The 20,578-nt window shown below is 43.9% G+C and overlaps 3 protein-coding genes across 3 annotated transcripts; 1 reads left to right on the forward strand and 2 right to left on the reverse strand.

The window, feature by feature from the left end:
• The first annotated feature begins 5,920 nt into the window (after window positions 1–5,920).
• On the forward strand, window positions 5,921–10,741 carry LOC112882004. The gene is made up of 6 exons (XM_025946951.1): window positions 5,921–6,278; window positions 6,399–6,472; window positions 6,570–6,632; window positions 8,865–8,966; window positions 9,076–9,135; window positions 9,716–10,741. Exons 1-6 carry the CDS (start codon window positions 5,966–5,968, stop codon window positions 10,511–10,513), a joined length of 1,410 nt encoding a protein of 469 aa, XP_025802736.1. The 5' UTR covers window positions 5,921–5,965; the 3' UTR covers window positions 10,514–10,741.
• A 508-nt stretch (window positions 10,742–11,249) lies between these two features.
• LOC112881558 (BTB/POZ domain-containing protein At4g08455) lies at window positions 11,250–13,685 on the reverse strand. The gene is made up of 2 exons (XM_025946302.1): window positions 13,257–13,685; window positions 11,250–11,958 (listed from the first exon to the last, which is right to left on the reverse strand). Exons 1-2 carry the CDS (start codon window positions 13,548–13,550, stop codon window positions 11,485–11,487), a joined length of 768 nt encoding a protein of 255 aa, XP_025802087.1. The 5' UTR covers window positions 13,551–13,685; the 3' UTR covers window positions 11,250–11,484.
• A 318-nt stretch (window positions 13,686–14,003) lies between these two features.
• On the reverse strand, window positions 14,004–19,750 carry LOC112881734 (metal transporter Nramp1-like). Its single transcript, XM_025946569.1, has 13 exons — window positions 19,091–19,750; window positions 18,740–18,818; window positions 18,617–18,657; window positions 18,412–18,490; window positions 18,227–18,331; window positions 17,693–17,802; window positions 16,408–16,589; window positions 16,089–16,158; window positions 15,798–15,971; window positions 15,604–15,708; window positions 15,070–15,201; window positions 14,805–14,900; window positions 14,004–14,707 (listed from the first exon to the last, which is right to left on the reverse strand). Exons 1-13 carry the CDS (start codon window positions 19,178–19,180, stop codon window positions 14,411–14,413), a joined length of 1,560 nt encoding a protein of 519 aa, XP_025802354.1. The 5' UTR covers window positions 19,181–19,750; the 3' UTR covers window positions 14,004–14,410.
• Window positions 19,751–20,578: the final 828 nt, after the last annotated feature.

Below are 20,578 nucleotides of genomic sequence, written 5' to 3' on the forward strand. Positions count from 1 at the left end.
TTTTACCGATGCAGTTGTTGAGTTGTCCACTCATATGTTGCTTTGGTGTTGTGGTGTTTTAGTATGTTTGCTATTGTTCTTTACCTGTGCATTGACTTCTTTTGGAGTGGCCTTGCATTGCAATGTCCTGAGTGTTGAAACTACTTGCATGCAAGACACAATAATTTTCCAAGAAGCAAGCTGAATTTCCCTACTATGCATCCCAAACCCATGCTGTGTTGATGGTATTTGACCATCTAAGAAGTTTTGTCAACTGTACTAGAGTAGATGGCTTCATGGCCGTTTCAATGGTTATATATCAAACATTAGCACACGAGGTTATATGTGTCTTTCTGATCTGTAGGGCGAGCACATCTACGCAAGACATTGTTTTATGATCCTATCATCGCCTTAAATGTCACTGTTACATATGTCTAATGAGAATAACTACGATTAGTACAGTTTTTTATATAGAGCATAGAAGGTTGCCATGGCCCCTGTCCCTGCCCATGCATGGCTCGTTGGAAATTCAGTGTAAACTATAAGGATGATTATTGTGGTCGAAGTTGGATCTAGAGATGTTGAATTCCTCAATATATTGCTTAAATAATTGGTTTGCGTTGGTGACCCATCATAACTGAATTTAGAAACATAGAAATTTAAAGCACAAACAAATGAAAGCACAAGAGGTAATGATGCGCGCAGTGTTATAAATCTCCGGCTACACGGGGTTTCAGTGGCAGCCGGACTTAAAACAGCTAATACGAAGAGAGCTAAATGGGGCTATATTGCAGGCTATAATAGCTAAATTATACGAGCATAAATATATAGATGTACCCGTCTCAAACAGCTATAGCCATTAGGGATGGCGACGGGTCGGGTATATATGGTGCGGGTAAGACATTTACCCGAAATTCCCATCTATACCCATACCCGCTACACGTTTTGGGCGAAAATTCCTACCCGTACCCGTACCCGCTGGGTACCTGTTGGGTATCGGGTACCCATCGGGTGATAGAAAAAATATATCAATAGGTTCATATCAATGAGTAAAACAGCAATTTGAAAGCCACAATACCATTTAAACAATAAACATAGTTCAAAGTTCACAACCAATACTCCATTACGTCCCTAACAACCAGTGAAATAGTTCAAAGTTCACAAAGATTACAGCCAAACATTGTGCAGTACTGCAGTTCAAAGTCTCACTTTCACACAAGCCAAATAAACATTACAATACAAGGATTTAATATTGTCCAGCCACACACAAGCCAAATAAATAGAGCAGCACAAGCACAGCTCTTCCAGCCATCTCATAAGTCATGGATCAATGATGTTGGATTCGATATCATCCTATGAACAACAGAAAAACAGTGCCAATTAGTCAAAGGTACCCATTGCATATTCAAGGCAAGTACAGTGATGTAATTTATAAAGATTAATACAAGAAGGGTAATTACAGAAGCTTCCTCTTCATCATCAAGACAAGTCATCAATGCATTGAGAAAAGGCGACTCAGGCCCTAATAGAACAAATCAACTCTTCAAGTTAGAGGGGGCAGCACGACCACATGCCAGCCCCCACTGCCCAACCCTTGCAAAGATCGGGTCGGCGGCGCTGCAAATCTTGCCGTGCATTGATCTCTTTTGGTGTGGCCTCGCACTGCAATATTCCAAGTGTTGAAATGGTCTCCCTGCAAGACACAGCAATTTTACAGGAGGCTGAATTTCTCCATGCATCCCAATCCCATGCACAAAGTTTTCAAGAGAAATTGTATTGTCCATCCTACAAAGTTTTGTCAGCTGTACGTGTGCTAGTGCAGAAGGCTTCACGGCCGTTCCAATGGTTAATCATCAACCATCTGCATAATAATGTAGTACATGGGCACGTGTGGAGATCAAGAGAGGTTAGCTGAACAATATTGTAGCATTCTCTTAGGACACGATCACATCTACCCATCAGACATAGTTTTATATCATCATGGCCATGTATAAAAAGTGCCATTTCCTTATGGGGTTGCCATGGCCCCTACCCCCTGCGGCCCTGCCCATGGCCAGTTGGAAATTCAGGGTCAACTACAGGGAATACGGTGATCAAGGGCGGATCGAGATATATATGCTAAACTATCCTCAAATGCAATATAAACAAATAGTGGATCTTGCTTAATGTAACTGATTTGGCCACGCATCTGAACTTAGAACCATAATAAAAATGTAAAGCTCGAACAAATGAAGGAAAAACGGTAATGCCAAAATGTTTTGTCTAGTACTAATATAATAATAGTTAGCTAAGCTAATAGCTGCTAACTATTAGCTGGCTACTGTATATTAGTACGTGGTTATTTGGATCCAGGTGGTTCGATAGTCGGATATACTGTTAACACCTATTAGCAGTCTCCAACCAACTAATGACCGAACTAATTGTTAGAAGGATATGCTGTAAATATTTAGCAGGCTTGTTTGGATCCCCACCTTCTAATATTAGGAGGCACATCACGGGAGCCGCCTCCTGTTGCTGCTGCTTGTTCGTCGTCGGCTCGCCAGTTGTGCTTCCCTTTGTCGGCGAGGCCCTCCCACGCTCTGTGTCGGCCTGCAGCGCCCTTGGGTGAGTAGCCTTGGTTGTCCAGGGGCGCAGGGGGTGTGGGGTCATGGTCTCCGGCATCATCCTTGTAGGATTCTGGGGGCAAGTTATTGAGGATTCACCATTGCTGGATAATGAAAGTGTCACGAGGTGCCCCGCGTCCACTTGGGGAGGTGCCCTACCTCGGCTAGCAGATCCGGTGAATTCTTGATGGTCTTATCCCTGCTTGCTACCTTGCAGCTGCTTATTCTTGCGGCGGTCCGACCGATAATGGAAGTGTCACGCCCAGTGCGCGGGGAGGTCCCGACCTTCGCTCGGTCCGCCATCTCGCAATCGCTTAAGCTACAGGTTCTTCTCCTTTAGTCTTGGTCCTTGATCTGCGTGATTGTTGATGTGCCCGCTTCTGGCACCTCTTCTTCGTCGCTGCTCTCCTTGTTGGTGGTCTCATCAAATCAAATGCCAGGTGCTCCTTGTTGCCGGCCCTCCCTCCTTTGAGGCTTCCTCCCCTTGTTGGACGTCGGATGGCGGTAGACGGGAACCCGGATGTGCTGTAAAAGGTGCTGCCATTAGCTTGAAGAGAGATTGGTGTTTCCGGTGAAGCTTCGTTTAGTGTTCTCCCCCATCATTAGTCCCCTTCCGTTGTGGCGGTCTCTCATTCCTTCGAGGCTTCCTTCTCTTTTGTTGGACGATGGAGGGCGGCGGCGGCAAGGCGTAGCTACGAGGGGTTGTGGGTAGCGCATTGGTTTTTATAAAGCTGGCAAGTTTGTTGCTTGGTTGCGGTGCTCAATGGAGAATAGTGAATTGCCTTCGACCGGTGTAGGTCTTAGTCTTTGGTCCAATTTGAGAGTTGTGTTCCTCCTTTCTATAGTCTTTCTTCTTATTTGTTACATCGTGCTTGCAATGTCATGTGTAATCCGTTATTCCTCTTATGTTGAGCTGCGCTAGCAGTTGCTACTGTACTTTATAATTTGCCACACCTTTAATATATCGTTCAGACTGGCAATGGCAGCTTGCCCGCCGTAATTCCTAAAAAAACTATTAGTACTTATGGATCCAATAACAAAGAAGAAGTGGAAACGACTTACTTATACGAGAGAGTGCACACCACCACATACTAACACATACATTTCACACCCCACCGTCCGAAACCCATGACCTAGTGTTCAAAACTGCCGAACACTAACCTATAGCGTGACTCTGGTCCTAGTAGTAACTAGCAAGCACGACAAATCATCTAGGTTTTTTAGATAATAGAGTATATATTTCTAACTTCGGGCGGCACCCTCTAATGAGGATAAACACACAATTATTAAAAAGAATTAGTTACCGCTATAAGGTTAGGCCCGAGCTCTAAGAAACATGTACCCAACACTTCAGGAGCCTATTTGAATAACCAAAAATGACAAACTAAATGAAAATAAAGAAATTCAAAATCACCAAATTGCAGCTTAAGTAATCCTCCTTTATTGAAAGCCTATTTCGTAATGTCAACTTCAAATGAACCAACTTCGCCTGAACTCGGGTGAATGTAGAACCTGAGTATAAGAAAAATCCAATCCAGGGGGAGTAGAAATATTTGGGAACCCCATCAAAAAAATAAATAAACAATTGGGACCACCAAACCAATACCGCTACTATGATGATCCTCAATTCTGAATCAGTAAAGTACACTACTTAACCAAATTATTTCTCTATTAAGGCTCATTAACTACTTAACCAAATTATTTCAAAACGTAGGAATAGAAACAAAAAGTACATGATTCAAGTTGGTTGTCAATTGCAATCCCATGGGAATTCAGAATGCATGAAACCTTCCAACGGAATGTTTGGATACAAAACACAAAATAAAAGAATTTGAGAGAAGAGAGAAAAAGGAAAGTTTTCAAGAGGTTAGAGCTCATGTTAGATTTTCTCTAAATTTCTATGGATTGAGGCATTCCATAGGGATTTTGTAAGCTTCTTGGATGTCCAATCCTTTATTTTAAAAAGAGATACATGGAATTCCTTGTACCCCTAGTTCTTCCTGTCCCTGACATTTGGTGGTCCTCACGCTTTTTCAATAAGGAAAGCTAAATCTCATTAGGGAAATCTAAATCTGTAAATGTTCCTCTCCTCCATTCTTCTGCTCAGCTACAAGAGATTAATTCGAAGAGATCCGTACACATACCCCCACACAGTTTGAAGAGAATCTTTGGATGGCATCTGGTGATAGGATGATGCTACTTGTATAGACTTTGAAAACAAATACAGACTGTGTGGGCAACTTTAAAGAACCCAAATGATCATTCATTTATTTATTTATCATATTTCACTTGAATTTTGTAGATCACCGTGGATTCAGCAGAGCAAACATTGAGCAGAGATAGGCCATGTAAATTTTTCTTTTGTCCAAAGATTTCGTCACATATTTATATGTAGGTTTCTTGCCAGAGATTGGATGTAGCTGTCTAGCTTTAGCAGCAAGAATGCATGGCCACCCGCCACTGTTTGATGAGGACATTGGGTGATTGATCTATCATCATTCTATCGTGGCATATGATTTCGCTCCAGAGGAGATATCAGCTGATGCAGGGTACGTAGCTGTCACCCTGCCAAATGCCAAATAAGAGGGGAGTCTATGGAACAGGAGAATTTTCAGAATTCGGGACTCAATTCTGAAACTTCTGCTGGCTGCTGTCCGTGCAACCTGGAATAAATCTCCCCAGAACTATGACGATACCTCTTTAAAGCTTTGATTCAGATGAAATTTTTCTGAATTGTAAACCCTTTCAGATGAAATTTTGTTGAAACTAGCCTTAGATAGCATCGATTGTTGAAGACTCCTAGTGAACTGATAAAAGGCCGCCAGTATGGCTACCAATTGCATTGGCTGAACTATGCTTGGGAAACCTAATTAGGGGGTAACTGTGGTGTGCCGGACAATCCGGTTGATAGAGTAACTGTGGTTAGCAGCTTAACAACGCTTTGCCTTGTGCAAATGGGTTGTGTGTGCGTGAAAAATTTCTTCATTGCACATACTACTATGCATGAACAAAATTATTTCTCTATTAAGGCTCATTTTTCCATTTAAAAAATACCTACCTTTCACTAAAAGTATAGATATGTTTAGGAGAGAGACACAGCTAGGTACTTCTTGCTTTCATAATTTATGGATCCTTATTTCTACAAAATTCCTTGATTCGAGACGATATTTTAAGATCTATTTTTATTACTCTCTTGGCGAAAGCTACAGCGAACGCCCACCAAACGCACCTAAGCCCAGGTCCGACGGCCCGTGCCACCTCCCCGACGCTGGGCCGGCTTTCGGCGCCATCACAAAACGAAGCCCACTACCACCAGCCCTCTTTTGCCGCCAGTTGCCGCCGGCCACCGCCTCTCCCCTCCCCTCGGCGGCTCGGCCCCTTCCATGGCGCAACTCCCAACCCCCACCGCAGCCGCCGTCTGGGAGGTCGAGCTGGACCTCGACGACTCCGGCATCCGCCTCGACGCTCCGTCCCCATCGCCCATCCCGCGCTCCTGCACCACCACACCCTCCCACGAGGACAAAACCCCGCACGCCGCCCGCCACCACCGCATCCCCGAGCCCGCCTCCGCCGTCCAGGATTCGATGCGGCGCCGCCTCGCCGACGGCTCACCTCTCGCTCTCGGACGCGCGGGCGCGCGGGCCCCGGACGCCGACTTCCTGCTGCCCCCCTGGCTCTGCGCCCTCCAGCTCCTCGGTGAGGGATATCTCCGAGCATGTCGCTCGGGTCTCGCCGCTGATGAGCTTCTTCACTTTTCTTACTGAGTAAGATCTCTATGTGTGGTTGGTCCAACATTGTGGGCTGGGTGGGATTCAGGGAAGGAACGCGCGTGGGCGCAGCCAGGGATCAAGGAGATCAGGCGTGAAGAGGAATTGCGTCGAGCACCGCTGGTGCGTGTTCCACACCTGCCTGGCTTTCAGCTTTTCATCTCATCCGAGCTTGATTTCGTGGTGCACTAACCATTTTGGGCGTTTGCATTGCCATCAGGTGGCCGGGGTGGTGACGTCGTGCAAGCCAAATGGCCTGGGTGATCTCCTGATTATGCTAAAGGTTAGCATCAGGCACTAACGCCGTATTCTGCTCCATGTGCTGTCTTTTTTCTTTTCAGTAACTAGTTTAATGCCTGTTCGATTGCTACTGCCACAGAATTCTGTGTCACCTAATGCGATGTGCCCCACTATCCATTCGTACCCTCAACTCTTGCCCGTACTTTGCGGCAGAAAAAAAAAACAAACCATGCACATGGTAACATCAGAGTTTCAGTCCGAACCAGTAGATGTTGCAAATTACAGGTTCAACAAAATTTCAAGCTTGTCTATGTAGATGAAAATTTCATAGGATGTGGTCAATAGACTTCAAGCTATTGTTCATTGCAATTTTCCACCATGTCCAGCATTACAACCTCTGCATATCATCCTTCTTCCACATTCATAGTTCTGTGTAACCTGATGCACTTTTATCATCTCATCTTCTAACTTTTGTCTACATAAGGATAAGGATAAGTGTTGTGATGAGCACAGCACCATCTATTGATGGTGTGTGCATGATGATTAGTATAGAAATATATGTAATACACATACAACTGCAATGGCAAGACTGGTCAAAATGAAACCTTGAGTGAGAATAGGGTAGAAAATGCCCCTGGCATTTCAGGCTGCTCAGTAAACAGAACAGCCATAAATGTGCCAATGCAGTTTTTTTAATGTGACATAAATCTACTCGACCCACCTAAAGCTCAATGAACTATAGGGACCAATTTAGTGCTGTACCCACAGGGAGTCCAACAACATCAATCACACTCCAATATTTACAGATCCACAGGCTGCCTTCCATGGTTTGTTTCCAACTTTCTCACACCAAGCAAACCAACTAATGAATTATATTTGATTGTTTCTTGTTATTTACATCCACTCAAGTAACATCCAGAAAATAGATAGAGATATAAAAATGAATGTAATATAGCCAGTCTGAGCAGTTTAAGTTTGCTAGTATATCTACCATATAGCTCTGTTCCATGGAGGCATTACCAATGGAGCATCTATTAGTACATCTTACTAAACTGAAAACATCACATCATGCGTACAAGGATTCGAACCTATCTTTGACTAATTCCATTATCCTAAACAAGTAAATTAGATTGAGTAAACTCAAATTGGTGTTTGGTTCGGTTTGCGGTTTTTCAGTTGAGTTGACACCAAAAACTCAAATGGGAGTATGGTGATTCAGCAAGGGAGAGGAAAGACGACGTCATCAGCCAACTGTGTGGCTGATACATGGCCAGGCTTCACAACCACCTTGCCTATGCTGGACAGCAGGACTGCCATTACCAGCAGCTTCATCCACGCCCTGAGCAAAAGTCGGCCTCCCTTGCATGGTGCGACAGATCTGGATGGAGGGAGCTCACCTCCTTTATGCTGGTCTTCGATTTCTGTCACCCACCCCTCACCTCGAGTCGATTGGGAATGATGTGCTTGATGTCCCTTGTGCCAGTCATCGTTCCCCCCTCCCGGCCTAGCAAAGCTCTGAGTCAATTGGGGACGGAGTCAAAGGAGCACTCTATTGCCACATGGACCGATGAAGAGTACTAGAAGTGGGCCAGTGTGATGAGAGGGCAGAAGGCCAATCGATTGGCTTGCCGTCATGATCGATGCACTTGCTGTGCCACCTCTATCATCAACGCACAATCCTTCACCACCGCACAACTGCCAACATGCTTATAGTTGTTAGCAAGTCCTTGGGGATGTCGTTGGTGGGCTGCTGGACCAAACTGGTGAACTCCTTTCGGAACCATGCACTGTTGTGTGGATGCCAATCTGGTGGTGATTGAGGGGGTGAGGATGGGCCATGGTGGGGAAGGGACAGGGAGGGAGGATTTCGCAATGCACGCAGGTGCGCGGAGGGTGCAAGTCTGGTGGATGGGACACGGTGATGCATGCAAGTGGTTCTTTTTTTTTATTAGATAGTGTGCGAGCAGTTTCATCCCTTTTTTTAGTTTTTTGTTAGAGAGTGGTAGATAGATGTGAGGGTAAAGAGTGGTTTTGTGCAATTTTTTTTAAGCTTTCCTGTTTCCTGAAAGCGAATTTTTACTAGGCAGGACGTAGGAAGCAGAATGAAGGTAGAGATGACCTACCACTGAGGGGTTACACAGGGACAGTATTTACTTTTTAAGTTGCAGGGATTTACATTCATTGATGCATGGACACTTGAAACAAGTAAAATGATATGTTCAACAGAAAATATCATCTCTTTACCTGAGTGACAATGGTTGTTAATTCTTGATAGGACCCTACCGACACAATTGCTGCTGCAGTACACAAAAAAGTTCTTTTGGAGGGTAATAATGGTCAGGATATTGCTGTTGGCTGTGTCATTCTTCTCAGTAAGGTAAAATATACAAGCTGTGGTTTCTTTTGTTTTCAAACTACTCTACTGACTACTGTGGTGGCTACTGGCAAGTGATTGGTTCAGCAGTTGAGGATGTTTTGAATTTCAGGTAGCTATTTTCCGTCCAACTCGCAAAGCATGCTACCTGAACGTTACCAAAGTGATTAAGGTATTATCCATACTTGCTACTAATGCCTGCAGTCTGTTTTCAGTGTTCATGATGGTCATGCTTTCCCAGTTTAATTGTTGTTGAAACCAATGACAGTGTTGAAATATGATTTTCCACTGAATAAAAAAAAGGAAAGGAAACTGATGTAAAATATTCTTATAATTTGTGGAAAAATATCTTTACTGTACACTGCAATTTTTCTGATTTAACTAATGATATTGGTTATTGACTGGAATTTTGTGCACTCGAACTGTGTTTAATGAGATACAAACCATTACTTTAAGGCAACAAATCAAGCGTGAATCCAAAGGTGCAATTTTTCAATCAACCAGTGATCTTGAATGGACTACATATTACTTGTAAAATCTTAAAATATTAGCGCTTTAGTCATTGCACGACTACACTGAAAAAGAAAACATGGCACTTGATATCTCCCTTTGAATTTAAGTGTATTGCATTCTTTCTGCAGCAATTTCACAGTGGTGTTTTGTCAAATCCAAATGCTCTCAAACACATTACATCATACTGTTTTGTACGAAAATCCTCTTATGACATGGGTATAATATGCAAATGTTTGCAGGTTTTCAGAAAGGATTGTGATGCCCCATCTAAGCAAGTGATTTCAGCAAATACTACTGAAAGAAGTGAAGATTCTACCAACAGTATAATGACAAGACTTTTAGGTCATGAAAGGATGATGGCCAGTAACAATGAGATGACAGTTATCGAGGTTTCTCTTCAACACCAGGGAAGATCTGATTCAAATAATAGCACCTCAGCACCAGATATTTATGGTAGATGTAGTACAGGAAATAACCAGGAAGGTGGACTACAAATGTTGGCAGGAGGTCCACGCAGAAAGAATATATTAAACTGCAGTGCTGATGGGCATTCCCAGCAAAATTTGAACAGTCGAAACATGACATCTCAGCCTAGTCTTTGTGGAAGCACTGTCATGTTTGGAGACAGATATTCTACTCAGGCTAGTGATAATGAAAATCTTAGGCGACCATTCGATAATGAAAAGATGCTCCATATTAGTAAAAAGCTGAAGAGTGATGCAATCCTTCCTGATGGCAGTGGTGAAACTGCAAGCTCCAGAATAGATACTGGGAACAATCAGGTTTCAAAGAGAAATATGAACACTGAGTTAGATGGTATGTCAGAACAGTTTAATGGTCAGCGCGCCTCAATCAGGGAGCCTATTGAGCAGCAGCAAAGGAACTTCACTGCTGTGAATGCAGGTGGTGTTCAGCCAACTAAAGAGTATGCTCCTTCCATCAGTGGTTTACTTCTCAACCCCAAAAAGGCACTGCCGGTTGCTTCTTTAGCAGAGTGGACAGATGACCAGGTTTCTGAGCTATTTGCTGACTACTAATATTGTAGTGTGTATCTGATCAGCAAGTTGATAGATTTTGGTAGTCAATTTGTTGCTGCTATATTAATGATACGAGCTTGTAAGAATTTCGCTATTTCTGTACACTAGCGCTTAGCATCTAGATTTGTATATGGTTGCTGTCCAGTTCACTTTTTTGAAATGTTTGTGCCATGCCATCTCAAGTTGTACATAAATCTTACAAGTGAGGGGAAGAAAAGACTTCTCGTATCCATTTTCCCTTGTGGAGACAGAAAGAGAATCCATAAGAAGATACATTGCATTTTTCTAAGCATTTTCAGATTTTCTTTACACGATTATGAATGTGGGTACAAAAAATATGAATTGAGTTGGACATGTAACTCTGATTTTGTCTTTATTTTCAACAATGTACATCAGCGAGCATGCGGTCCAACAATAATATCTGGCTGCCAAGTCTCACCAGATGCACGTAAAATGTTACTTTGTCACCTTGTACAATCTCTGTAAAAACGTGTACATGTCAGGTTTCGCAAACAAGCTGATCAGAGCAACAAAGAATTCTGAAGCCCCTATTATAATTGATGGGATCCTCAAATTGCAATGCAGTATATTATCGGCAAACGAAAATGCATAACTGTCTCAAAGTTTAAACCAATCCGGAGGCGAAGTGCCTTTTGTCATTAAAACCAAACCGCCACGAGATCTGCCCGTGGACCATCATCACAGCTGCCCCAAGATCAAGTTAATATGGAGATCGTTGAATGCCCATCACACATCAGTTCACTATATTACGTCAAGATGCCATTACATCAAATTTCATTATGAGCAGTAGCGCATGCTGTCACCAGCAACATCGTCTAATTGATTATCATCTAAAAAAATAGGCAGTGTGCATCTAAGCAAGCAGTAGAATTTGATGCTTAAGTTTTGCTTACATGAATACACAAAGGCATAGTTAGAATACTAATACTAAATAGTGCTGCTCGTAATCGTCATTTCCTGCCACTACAATCTGTGTCCTTCCCAGCTGCAGTGTTAACTTGTCGGTTGAGATAGGCTTCATAGATCTCCACGACGAGCCTTGGGTCCTTCTCAACAAGCTCCTTATATTCTTCCCGATCCGCTAGTGTGGACATATTGTCCATGAGCACAGAAAGGGAGGCCTCCAGCAGCTGCTTTGCACTGTGGCGATGCGCAAAGGCGTAGTGGGAAATGGCATTTTCGTTGTTCACTTTGGATGTTATGAACTTCTCACAGTAGGTCTTCAGATGCTTTACTTCATACTTCTCAGCCAACACCAAGAGATCAGATGCCATTTGCTCATCTAGAAGAGCTTCTGCTGTGTACATGTAATGGACAAAGGCACGAAGGACGTCATAGGAGACATCATAGATTTTGATGATGCCACTCCTGCTCTCTTCCATCTCATTCTCAAGCATTGCTCTGAAAACAGGAGATCTGCTCGCCTGTTTGAAAGGAAAAGGTCAGTTTAATGTACAAGGCAATTCTAATGCAACAAAAATTGCAACCAATCCTGAGAGGTACAGTTAACACAAAAATGAGGAATATTTTGAGCAAAACCATCTAAACAGCAAAACCAACTAAACACTGTTGAGGTGAAGCTCAAGCAACTGGAGAAATTAGAAGAATGTGCGAAAAGGCAAAGTTGCCCAGCTGAAATTTGCTTAGCTACCTATGCATATGGCTAGAATATGCAAGGCATATGGAAATGTAAAGAGTCAAGCACTGCAACCAAATAGTTCATAGATCTCGGATTCTAAACGAAAAGGTGCGGCAGTCAAAAATGAATATATTTCTTACCATGTGAAAATAACCCCATCCTGGAGCAAAACTAAAAAATTGAATGTGTATGTGACTATGATGCCATGTAGTTAATCAGCATTCAGCACTGACACTGGCAAGATTAATAGTGTATTATATGCATATGACTGTTCCATGGATCCCTTCTGTGATCTCCACCTCGCCCTCATCATTTAGATGATATGGCAAGTGGTTCAGATATGGTTGTTGGCATGTAGCATTATAGTTGCCTTCAAGCATTTTGAAAGTCTAAATTGTCCATCGCATGATCTCAAGAAAAAATAAACGTACGATCTCCTATTGCCCACTGCCTTGAATCAAGATCAAGATTGTAAATGAACACCGATATATGTATGGTTTGTTATATTCAGAAAAAATGCAAACCGCGATATGTGCAAAATTTGTTCCATCCACTAGCATCTCCCGGTAAATGTAGTATACTTTTTTATGTTTTACATGTTTGAGGTAGCTTCAGCTATTTCTCATGTGTCTTAGTCCGATCTGCAACTGAAATGACCACAGAGAAATTCACGAATAACAATATGTCACAGAACTCTCAGGGGCTCGGCATCTCCATTACGCAGTGGTATCAGTAGTGGCAAAATGCAAATTTTAACCAGGAACAGCCAGTGATTACCAAACTAGAGGAATCGATCAGTAGGACAGTGAGCTACTAGAACTATTCAACCGGCTTCTAGGAATCAGAGGTCTATGAATGAAGTAGGAAAGCGAAAAACAAGGGGCATCACGAAACACCATCACAAACTCACAATCTTATTTTTTTTCTAGGACTAGGCTTATTTCTTAGGCTAGTCGATCTAGAGGTCTGTCAAGAGCGGAACTAACAAGAAACGCACAAACTAAGCAAGCAATCAAGCATGAATCCCACCAGTAAATCTTCTAAACAGCGCAGGGAGAGGTTCAAAGGGGAAGAATTACTCACAAGGATGACCCGGTGGGCGGGGACGGCGGGTGTGTCGGGGGTGCGCGCGGCGTCGCCGTCGCCCCCCGCGCCGGAGGAGGAGCAGGAGGGGATGGCGTGGAGGAGGAGGTCAGAGTGCGGGGCGGATGCGGCGTCGAGGGTGGGGGAGGGGAGGCGGAGGAAGAGGAGGCGGGATCGGAGGTCGTCGATCTCGCGCTTGAGCTCCTCCTCCGTCTCGCTGGCCTCCTCGTAGCACTCCTTGCAGGTCCCCGCGTCCTCCTCCTCGTACTCCTCCTTGCACGATTGGCACCACATCTTCGGAGCTCCTCCTCCGCCGGCCGACCTCGCCGCCGAGCTACGAGAGCGTCCCTTTCCGGAGTGGTGGTGCGGCCGCCGCCGGTTGGACGGCGAAGTGGCGGCGCGGATGGGTGGGTGGTGGGAGCGTCGTGGAGGGCTGGGTGGGCTTTACCTGGGCTTGTCTCACGGGCTCTTTGCGGAGTCTGAATGTGGGCCTCAACTCATTGTCAATGAGCCCATGGTAGCCCGGCCCTCTAGTGACTACCAATTCCCTTTTCATAAACTCCATCAGTCCTCCCATCCAAAATTTATGATGAAGAACGATGTAGCTAAATTTTGATGAAACATCATGTAAATTGGAAATGTAAGGTTGATGTTGTTAGATCAATCATATAAAATTATATGTAGATTGGGTCCGGGTTGTTTTCCTGTTTCTGCATCGTTCTAAGCATGGCATATTCTGATCATTAATAATTCACAACTGAAACAGCATCGAAGTCATTCCAGATTAAAGATTCTTTTAAAAAATTATGCTTCTGCAGAAATTCCTACATGAACAACTCGGAGATCTAACTCCTTCATGCCCGTTTTCATCAATTATCTTTGAACCATTCCGAGCTTCCAAGTGTCAATCCCGGTTGTCGTGCTATCATTCTCTCCAAGCGTGCAGTATAAAGATCAGTTTAGCAGCAACATCGTTTCTTCAACTATTAGTCATCAAGCTTCTTAAGAATCGTGGAATCATCCTCCAGACTTTATTGATGCTTTGATTCTATTCTAAACATGCCGCTGAAGTACCAAGTCATTTCTGTGTCTCCATATGGCCCTTGCAACCGCGACATACAGGCATTTACCAAAGCATGCCTGCAAACATGGGACTAAACAAGCTGCTCCTTGTTTTCCTCATTGCTGCTATGATTGGCAACCTTTGATTTGTCAGTTTCAATGGCCTGCAGCTCACCGCGAAGCGCAAACTTGATGGTGTCCTTCCTGAACGTCAGGTAGATCACAGCAGAAATGTAGAGCAGCATAAGAGGGAACACGACGATGCCGATGAGCACGCTAGCGTAAATCGGCATCGAGTTGTGGAAGATCCAGCCAACTAGTTTAGAGCTGAGGAAGTAGATGTTTATCCCAATAATGATAAACCCGAGGATCCACGAGAACCCAATAATCTGCACGCGGTCAATACATGCATAATTAGTTAAGGAAGCAAATTAATTTGTGCATTCATACACAAAATTGTTAAATGCTGCTGACTTCCATACTTACATAGATGGAGTTCTTATTCTCTCCCATCTTGTTGCTACTACTGCTGAACTTTAGAAGTGGGATGAGAGCAAATGGTAGCTCAACGGACAATATCATCTGCACCAAATTTACAGTAAGTTAACCAAATAAATCATGTAACCAGAAGATTAAGTCGAAGCAATTGCTATTAGTTCATACAATTAGATCAGCTAATTAATCAGAAGATTTCTGTAAATGCTGTTTGTATAGACAAAAGGTGGATGCACCAGATGGTGGAAAATAATACCGATGCGATGATGATGAGACGGCCAGCACCGCTGGACCCACCGATGATGGCAACGATTAAGCTTGGTACAATGGCAATACTGCGAGTCATCAAGTTCCTCAACCACTGTTTCATCTTGATGTCCAAGAAACCCTGAGCAAAAGCAAAAGACATGCAAAACATAAATCAGGTATAGGTACGACTGCTTGTAGGTTTAGCACGTGACATGTGATGGTTATGTACAACAGTTTAGATACACCGGGGAAGAATATACTAGCTCTGATATGATTTGGTTTTCTGAGCGAAAACAGTAGGGGCAACCCCCTACTGATCTGATTTCCTTGGAGTTAGGACAGATGCAGATCCTTTGTGCATCTTCAGACATTATGTTTTTAAGTATATGTTAAAAAACCCAAAATGATATAGAACTTGTAAAGTTGATGATAAATTTACTAAATCCATTCTCACGTGACAAATCTGAGTTATTTTACAAATAACAAATCCCACTTGACATCAAACATTCTGTGACTTCATCTATCAGACCAGAAGTAGTACCTGCATGATGTATTGCCCAGCGTAAGTGCCAGTGATGGTTGAGCTTATTCCACAAGCTAAGAGTGCCACGCCATACACAACAGCACTGTTCTTACCTAGCACATTCTGAAATACAATATAAGTAGTCCATTATAAATGGTAGTAGACAATTTTAGCCAAAAAGCTAGTGACCAGGCAGTAATCACAGGTAATACCCTGAGGAGGAAGGACGAGGAGTCCAAGGTGATGTCACTGCATTTTGCCGAGTCATCAGGTGAGAGTTTGCTTGAGTTACAGACGGTTCCAGAGACAGAGACGATACAGATGTTGATGAGAAGTGCAACAAACAGCGCTATGCCACTTTCAAAAAGGAAGAACCTGCAAGCATCCTGAAGTGCAAACCAGTAAACAAATATATCTGCTGATTATTGCCCCTTTTCCTCACTACATAACATAACTTGAATATTTTCTGAATTCTGAACGTCTGTTCTATTTTATCTATTCACCTTGATTCCTCTTACTGATGAGGGTGTGTTCCTTGACAGTACCAGGGCAGAGTGCAAGAATAGATTGTGCCTGCAATTAATTTAGGAAATAATTTATTTATACTGAAAGGGAATTTGAACTATTTCATGCAACATTTAGAATATAAAATGACGTGATCAGAAATACAATCATAGAGTAACAGAGTTCTAGTTTCTAGCAGATAAACCAGTAGGTAGCTAAAAATAATTATCTAAAACAAAATCTTCTTCAAAGAAAAACAAAAGAAAGATACGCCGCATACACACAGATAAGCACAAAAATATTGTGAAGATTACTTACGGCATCACAAGAGCCCCAAGAAGGGCTATAGTGTCCCCAGTAGCACCGGAACCGCTCAAACTGGGGACGAATAGCCCATGGATAACCTCCTTTGAAGGAGGTTTTACAATGCTCATCTCTATGAAGAAGCATGCTGCCATGGTGAACACCAATAGCGCAACCAAAAGCTCCAGCTTCCTAACCTAGGTAAATGTACAAAACAAAGGCTACATGTCAGTGCATACGCATGAAAATTTTCTTTTATAAATGGTAAATTATTAGTACTATGCAGAGTTCAGTTTTGGAGGTAGTTTATGGTGAGTTTGGTTTTGTGGAGTGGGATGCATCATCTCACTTCTGATTTTTCTTGTTTGATTTGGGGAATGGGATGCATAGATCTACCACGTCATTCCTCATAAGCACAAGTTTAGTGTAAATATATTAATAGTGGAGTCAACCCACCAATATTCGTAGGATGATCTCATGATGGATCATCAAGGCCAAACTCAAACCAAACACACAATTGGATGAGGGGTTGCATGCCACATTGTTGGCTGAGCAGTGAGCACTGATATACACACAACCCATTTGTACAACCACAATTAGGAGATCAAATGGTTAGAATCACTTGGGTGGTGTTTGCTTATTTACCAAAGGGGTTGGATTACCTGGTTTGGATGTGGTTGTATTAATGGGATGTATGTGAAGCATCCCTTGTTTGTATCGCACTCCAAATTCTAAATGAAGTGCACCTTAGGTGGAATTTTTGATACAGCTCACAACAAACACAAAAGAATTAATGGTATCCATAACTCTTTCAGGTAAAGGACAAATGCCTTGCGTGTTTATAGGTGCTGCGTACACTACCACCAGCCCAAAACACAACAAACAGGCTGACCAAGTAGCTGGAAAAATTCCCCATCTGCTCTGGTGGCCATGGAGAACACCCCACCATGCGGCGATTTCTGGATGATCATGGCCAATCTCGAGTCTGAATATCTGTATGTTGCATGAGTATTTGAGACAAAATGGGTAAAAACATTTTTTATATGCAAAGCCTGTGTTAGAGAGGGGTTATTCAGCCGGTCCTTTGGGCCTTAGGTGCTGGCACAGGCCTGTTGCCATGCACCGCCCCTAGGGATAGATAGATGGTGTGCTGTTAGGCAAGGATTTCTTGATTGGTTCTGTTTCTATAAACCCTAGAGACCCTTGGCTATATATGTATATGTGCCTTGCACTCCCTAAATCAACCTACTATTCCCGAGCCATATTGCTTTCAGTATATGTCTAATAATAAGATGATTACCCCATATTTTTGCAGTCCAAGGAGGAGAAGCGTGCTTGAGCCGGTGATGAGAACCCCCACCCAAACAGGGATGTGGAACAAGAGGTTGAAAGCAAAAGCTGTCCCTATAACTGAAAATGCTAACAATTGTAAGAAGCAGATGGTGCAAACACCAAGCAGCAAAAAGTTAGATCATTGTTGTTGTTCTTTTCCAGTAATGAAGGCAAATGAAAATGGAAACTAACAGAGTTCTCTATATTTGTAAAAAAAAAAATCTCCATTGACTTGCATTTTACTAATTTCTGAAACCTTGAAATTGAACATATACACAACGTTTTCTAGAAAGAACCAGTGGATCAATTAAATTGAAAACTAGCCAGAAGAATAAATCTGTCATTTTAGCTTGTGCGTTAAGAATTAGTGATGAACAACACTACTGCTCTTTCCTTATATCCATCTAACCTCAGTAATATTATACATGACAAGCAGAAAATGAAACATGGCAGTTCAGCATTAAATTTCTTTTCAATTTAAGATTATCTTATTGGTTCTAACCTTCTGGGATATCTGCAGCAATCACAGCTAACTCTGCCAGCAGCCATAGGCAGATTCTAACCCATGTTGGATATTCCGCCTTGCATAGCTCGGCAAGATGCCACCCTGAGTCAGTGAACAGCCATCAACACTGTCAGATTTAACATCGCATTCCTATGCATGACAATTAGTTGTCTCTATAATACCTGTGACTACTCCGAGATTAGCAGATAGTGACTGAATGATTAGGGCGAAGACGAGGCCAATCAGGATCACCCAGAGGAGCTACAGATGAGGAAATTAAGAATAAACAGCAAAACCAACATAGTTAGTTTTCGTCTAGTATTAGGCCGGAATGTAGCTTGCTAGCTAGGATGACTGGCATGCGAAAACATTTATCTGAAAGTGTACCTCATATCTGTGATTGGATCCAGCCTGCAAATCCGTCTCCACTGTACAAATTTGACAAACATGAGAACCACAGCATGATGCAGATTTGGAGGTCGAGAGAAAAAGAAAGGGTGTGGCTCGTACAGTTCCCGGGATCAAGGTAGGCCAGGGAAACCATAAATCCTGGTCCAACGTGGCACAAAAACCTTTTCCATGCTGGCTCCTGCGTTAAGAAGCACCAGTGAATTAGTTCTGCAACAGACTTGGCTCGGATGGAACCAAAATTTGAGCTGGACAACAGAGGAGCCAGAGGACCAACTGCCCGTGAGGCTAGGAGCTACAACGAACATTCGCGGACCCTTGCCTCTCATGCACCAGCACGAAGCCAAGATCAAGCAGGCATTTCAACAAACAGGCAGCGCGCACGCGGAAAGGTTCCAGTTTTCCACTAACTAGCCGCTTGTACACGTATGGAAGGCGACGGGTCTCACTTACCTTGGGCGCAGCGGGAGCATCGCTCCCTCTCCGTCCGGCGAGCGCCTCGACGTCGACCACCACTCCCGCGGGCGCCTGCACGGCGTCCATCGGTAGCTCCCGTACGTGGCGCGGCGATGGATCGAGCAGGCTCGTACGTACGACCGGAGCGCGACGACGGGCAGGGAAGAGAGGAGGATGAGGCTGGCTTGCTGGCCGGCTACGCGTAGCTCTCCGACGGTGGCTGGTTGAGAGCGAGATCGATCTCTGCGTCTGCGGCTCCGCGCTCCGCTTCCCCCTCCGAAATCTTAACTAATAGGACGAGGAGTAACAACCAGTGGACGCACCGCGTCCGGCGGCGGCGGCGCGCGCGCTCGCGCCTGCCGCCGCGCGGCCCGAGGCGGGAGCGCGCGGTGCACGAGCCGCGGGGGCTGGCGTGGGCTGACGTGGCCGGGGCGCGAGCGCGCCGCCGGGGACTAGGGCCCACGTCACCCACCCCCGGCGCGTGCACGCACGCCGTCTGCGCACGGGGCGGCACTCCAGGGCCGGCCTGTGATCGGGATCGTCTCCATCTGGCTCCGTGCATGCCGCAAGGTTCCTCCGCCAAGATCGAGCTCCAGTTTTCCTTGGGTTGAGAGGGCAACATGCGTAGCTCAAACTCGGTCCCATCGACTTCAAACTTCAGTGCCGTTTACACGTACAAAAATACTGGCATCAACCCATGCATCCATCTACCTACCTAAACCCTAGCACACAAGCATTGGAAGAGTGAGGTGTGGTGAGCTCTGGTTGCATGGCAGATTCAGGATTAAAATCCACCTATGGGCTGGGGAACCTAAGCTATGTACAATGCACTACCAAAGCAAAACAAGTATTTTTTTTATAAGATTTGTAGTGGGAAATCATACAAAACGTTCCATTCTACAGCCAATGAGTGATGTAGGCCCCAATTTGATGAGGTAAATCCAATATGGGATTGGGTGGACAAGTCTATGAGGGATGTAGGCCCCAGTTTGCTTGACCTTTATCCAAGTCAGCTGGATAAGTTTGCACGTGGAAGGCATGGTAAAAACAAGAATGGGAAGTGTGCGAAAGTGGAGGAAGAGGAAGAGATTGAATTTCTGGACAGCGAAATGGAAGATGAAGTGGACGAGTTTGAGGATGGCTTCGATGATGATGATGATGTTGATGATGAGGGTGCTAGAGTCAATTCTGGTGATCATGGCAATGGCGATGAACCTGCAGAAACCTCACCGATGGTTGAAGAAAACATCAAAGATCCTAATGGCCGCAGATCTAGAAGACTCCAGAAGAAGAAGAGGCTCCAAACCCTCTACTAGATAGAGTAGTATAGCTCCTCTGTCAAGATACAATCTCTTGTTCATGCCTCTATTCAAACTGTGGAAACTGTTTAGATGTTGACTATGAAAAATATTTAAATTCAAAATTTTGGCTAGATGTTGACTATGAAAAATATTTAAATTCAAAATTTTGGCTAGATGTTGACTA

The sequence above is a fragment of the Panicum hallii genome, chromosome 2, assembly GCF_002211085.1.
Source record: "Panicum hallii strain FIL2 chromosome 2, PHallii_v3.1, whole genome shotgun sequence".
Classification (NCBI taxonomy): Eukaryota; Viridiplantae; Streptophyta; class Magnoliopsida; order Poales; family Poaceae; genus Panicum; species Panicum hallii.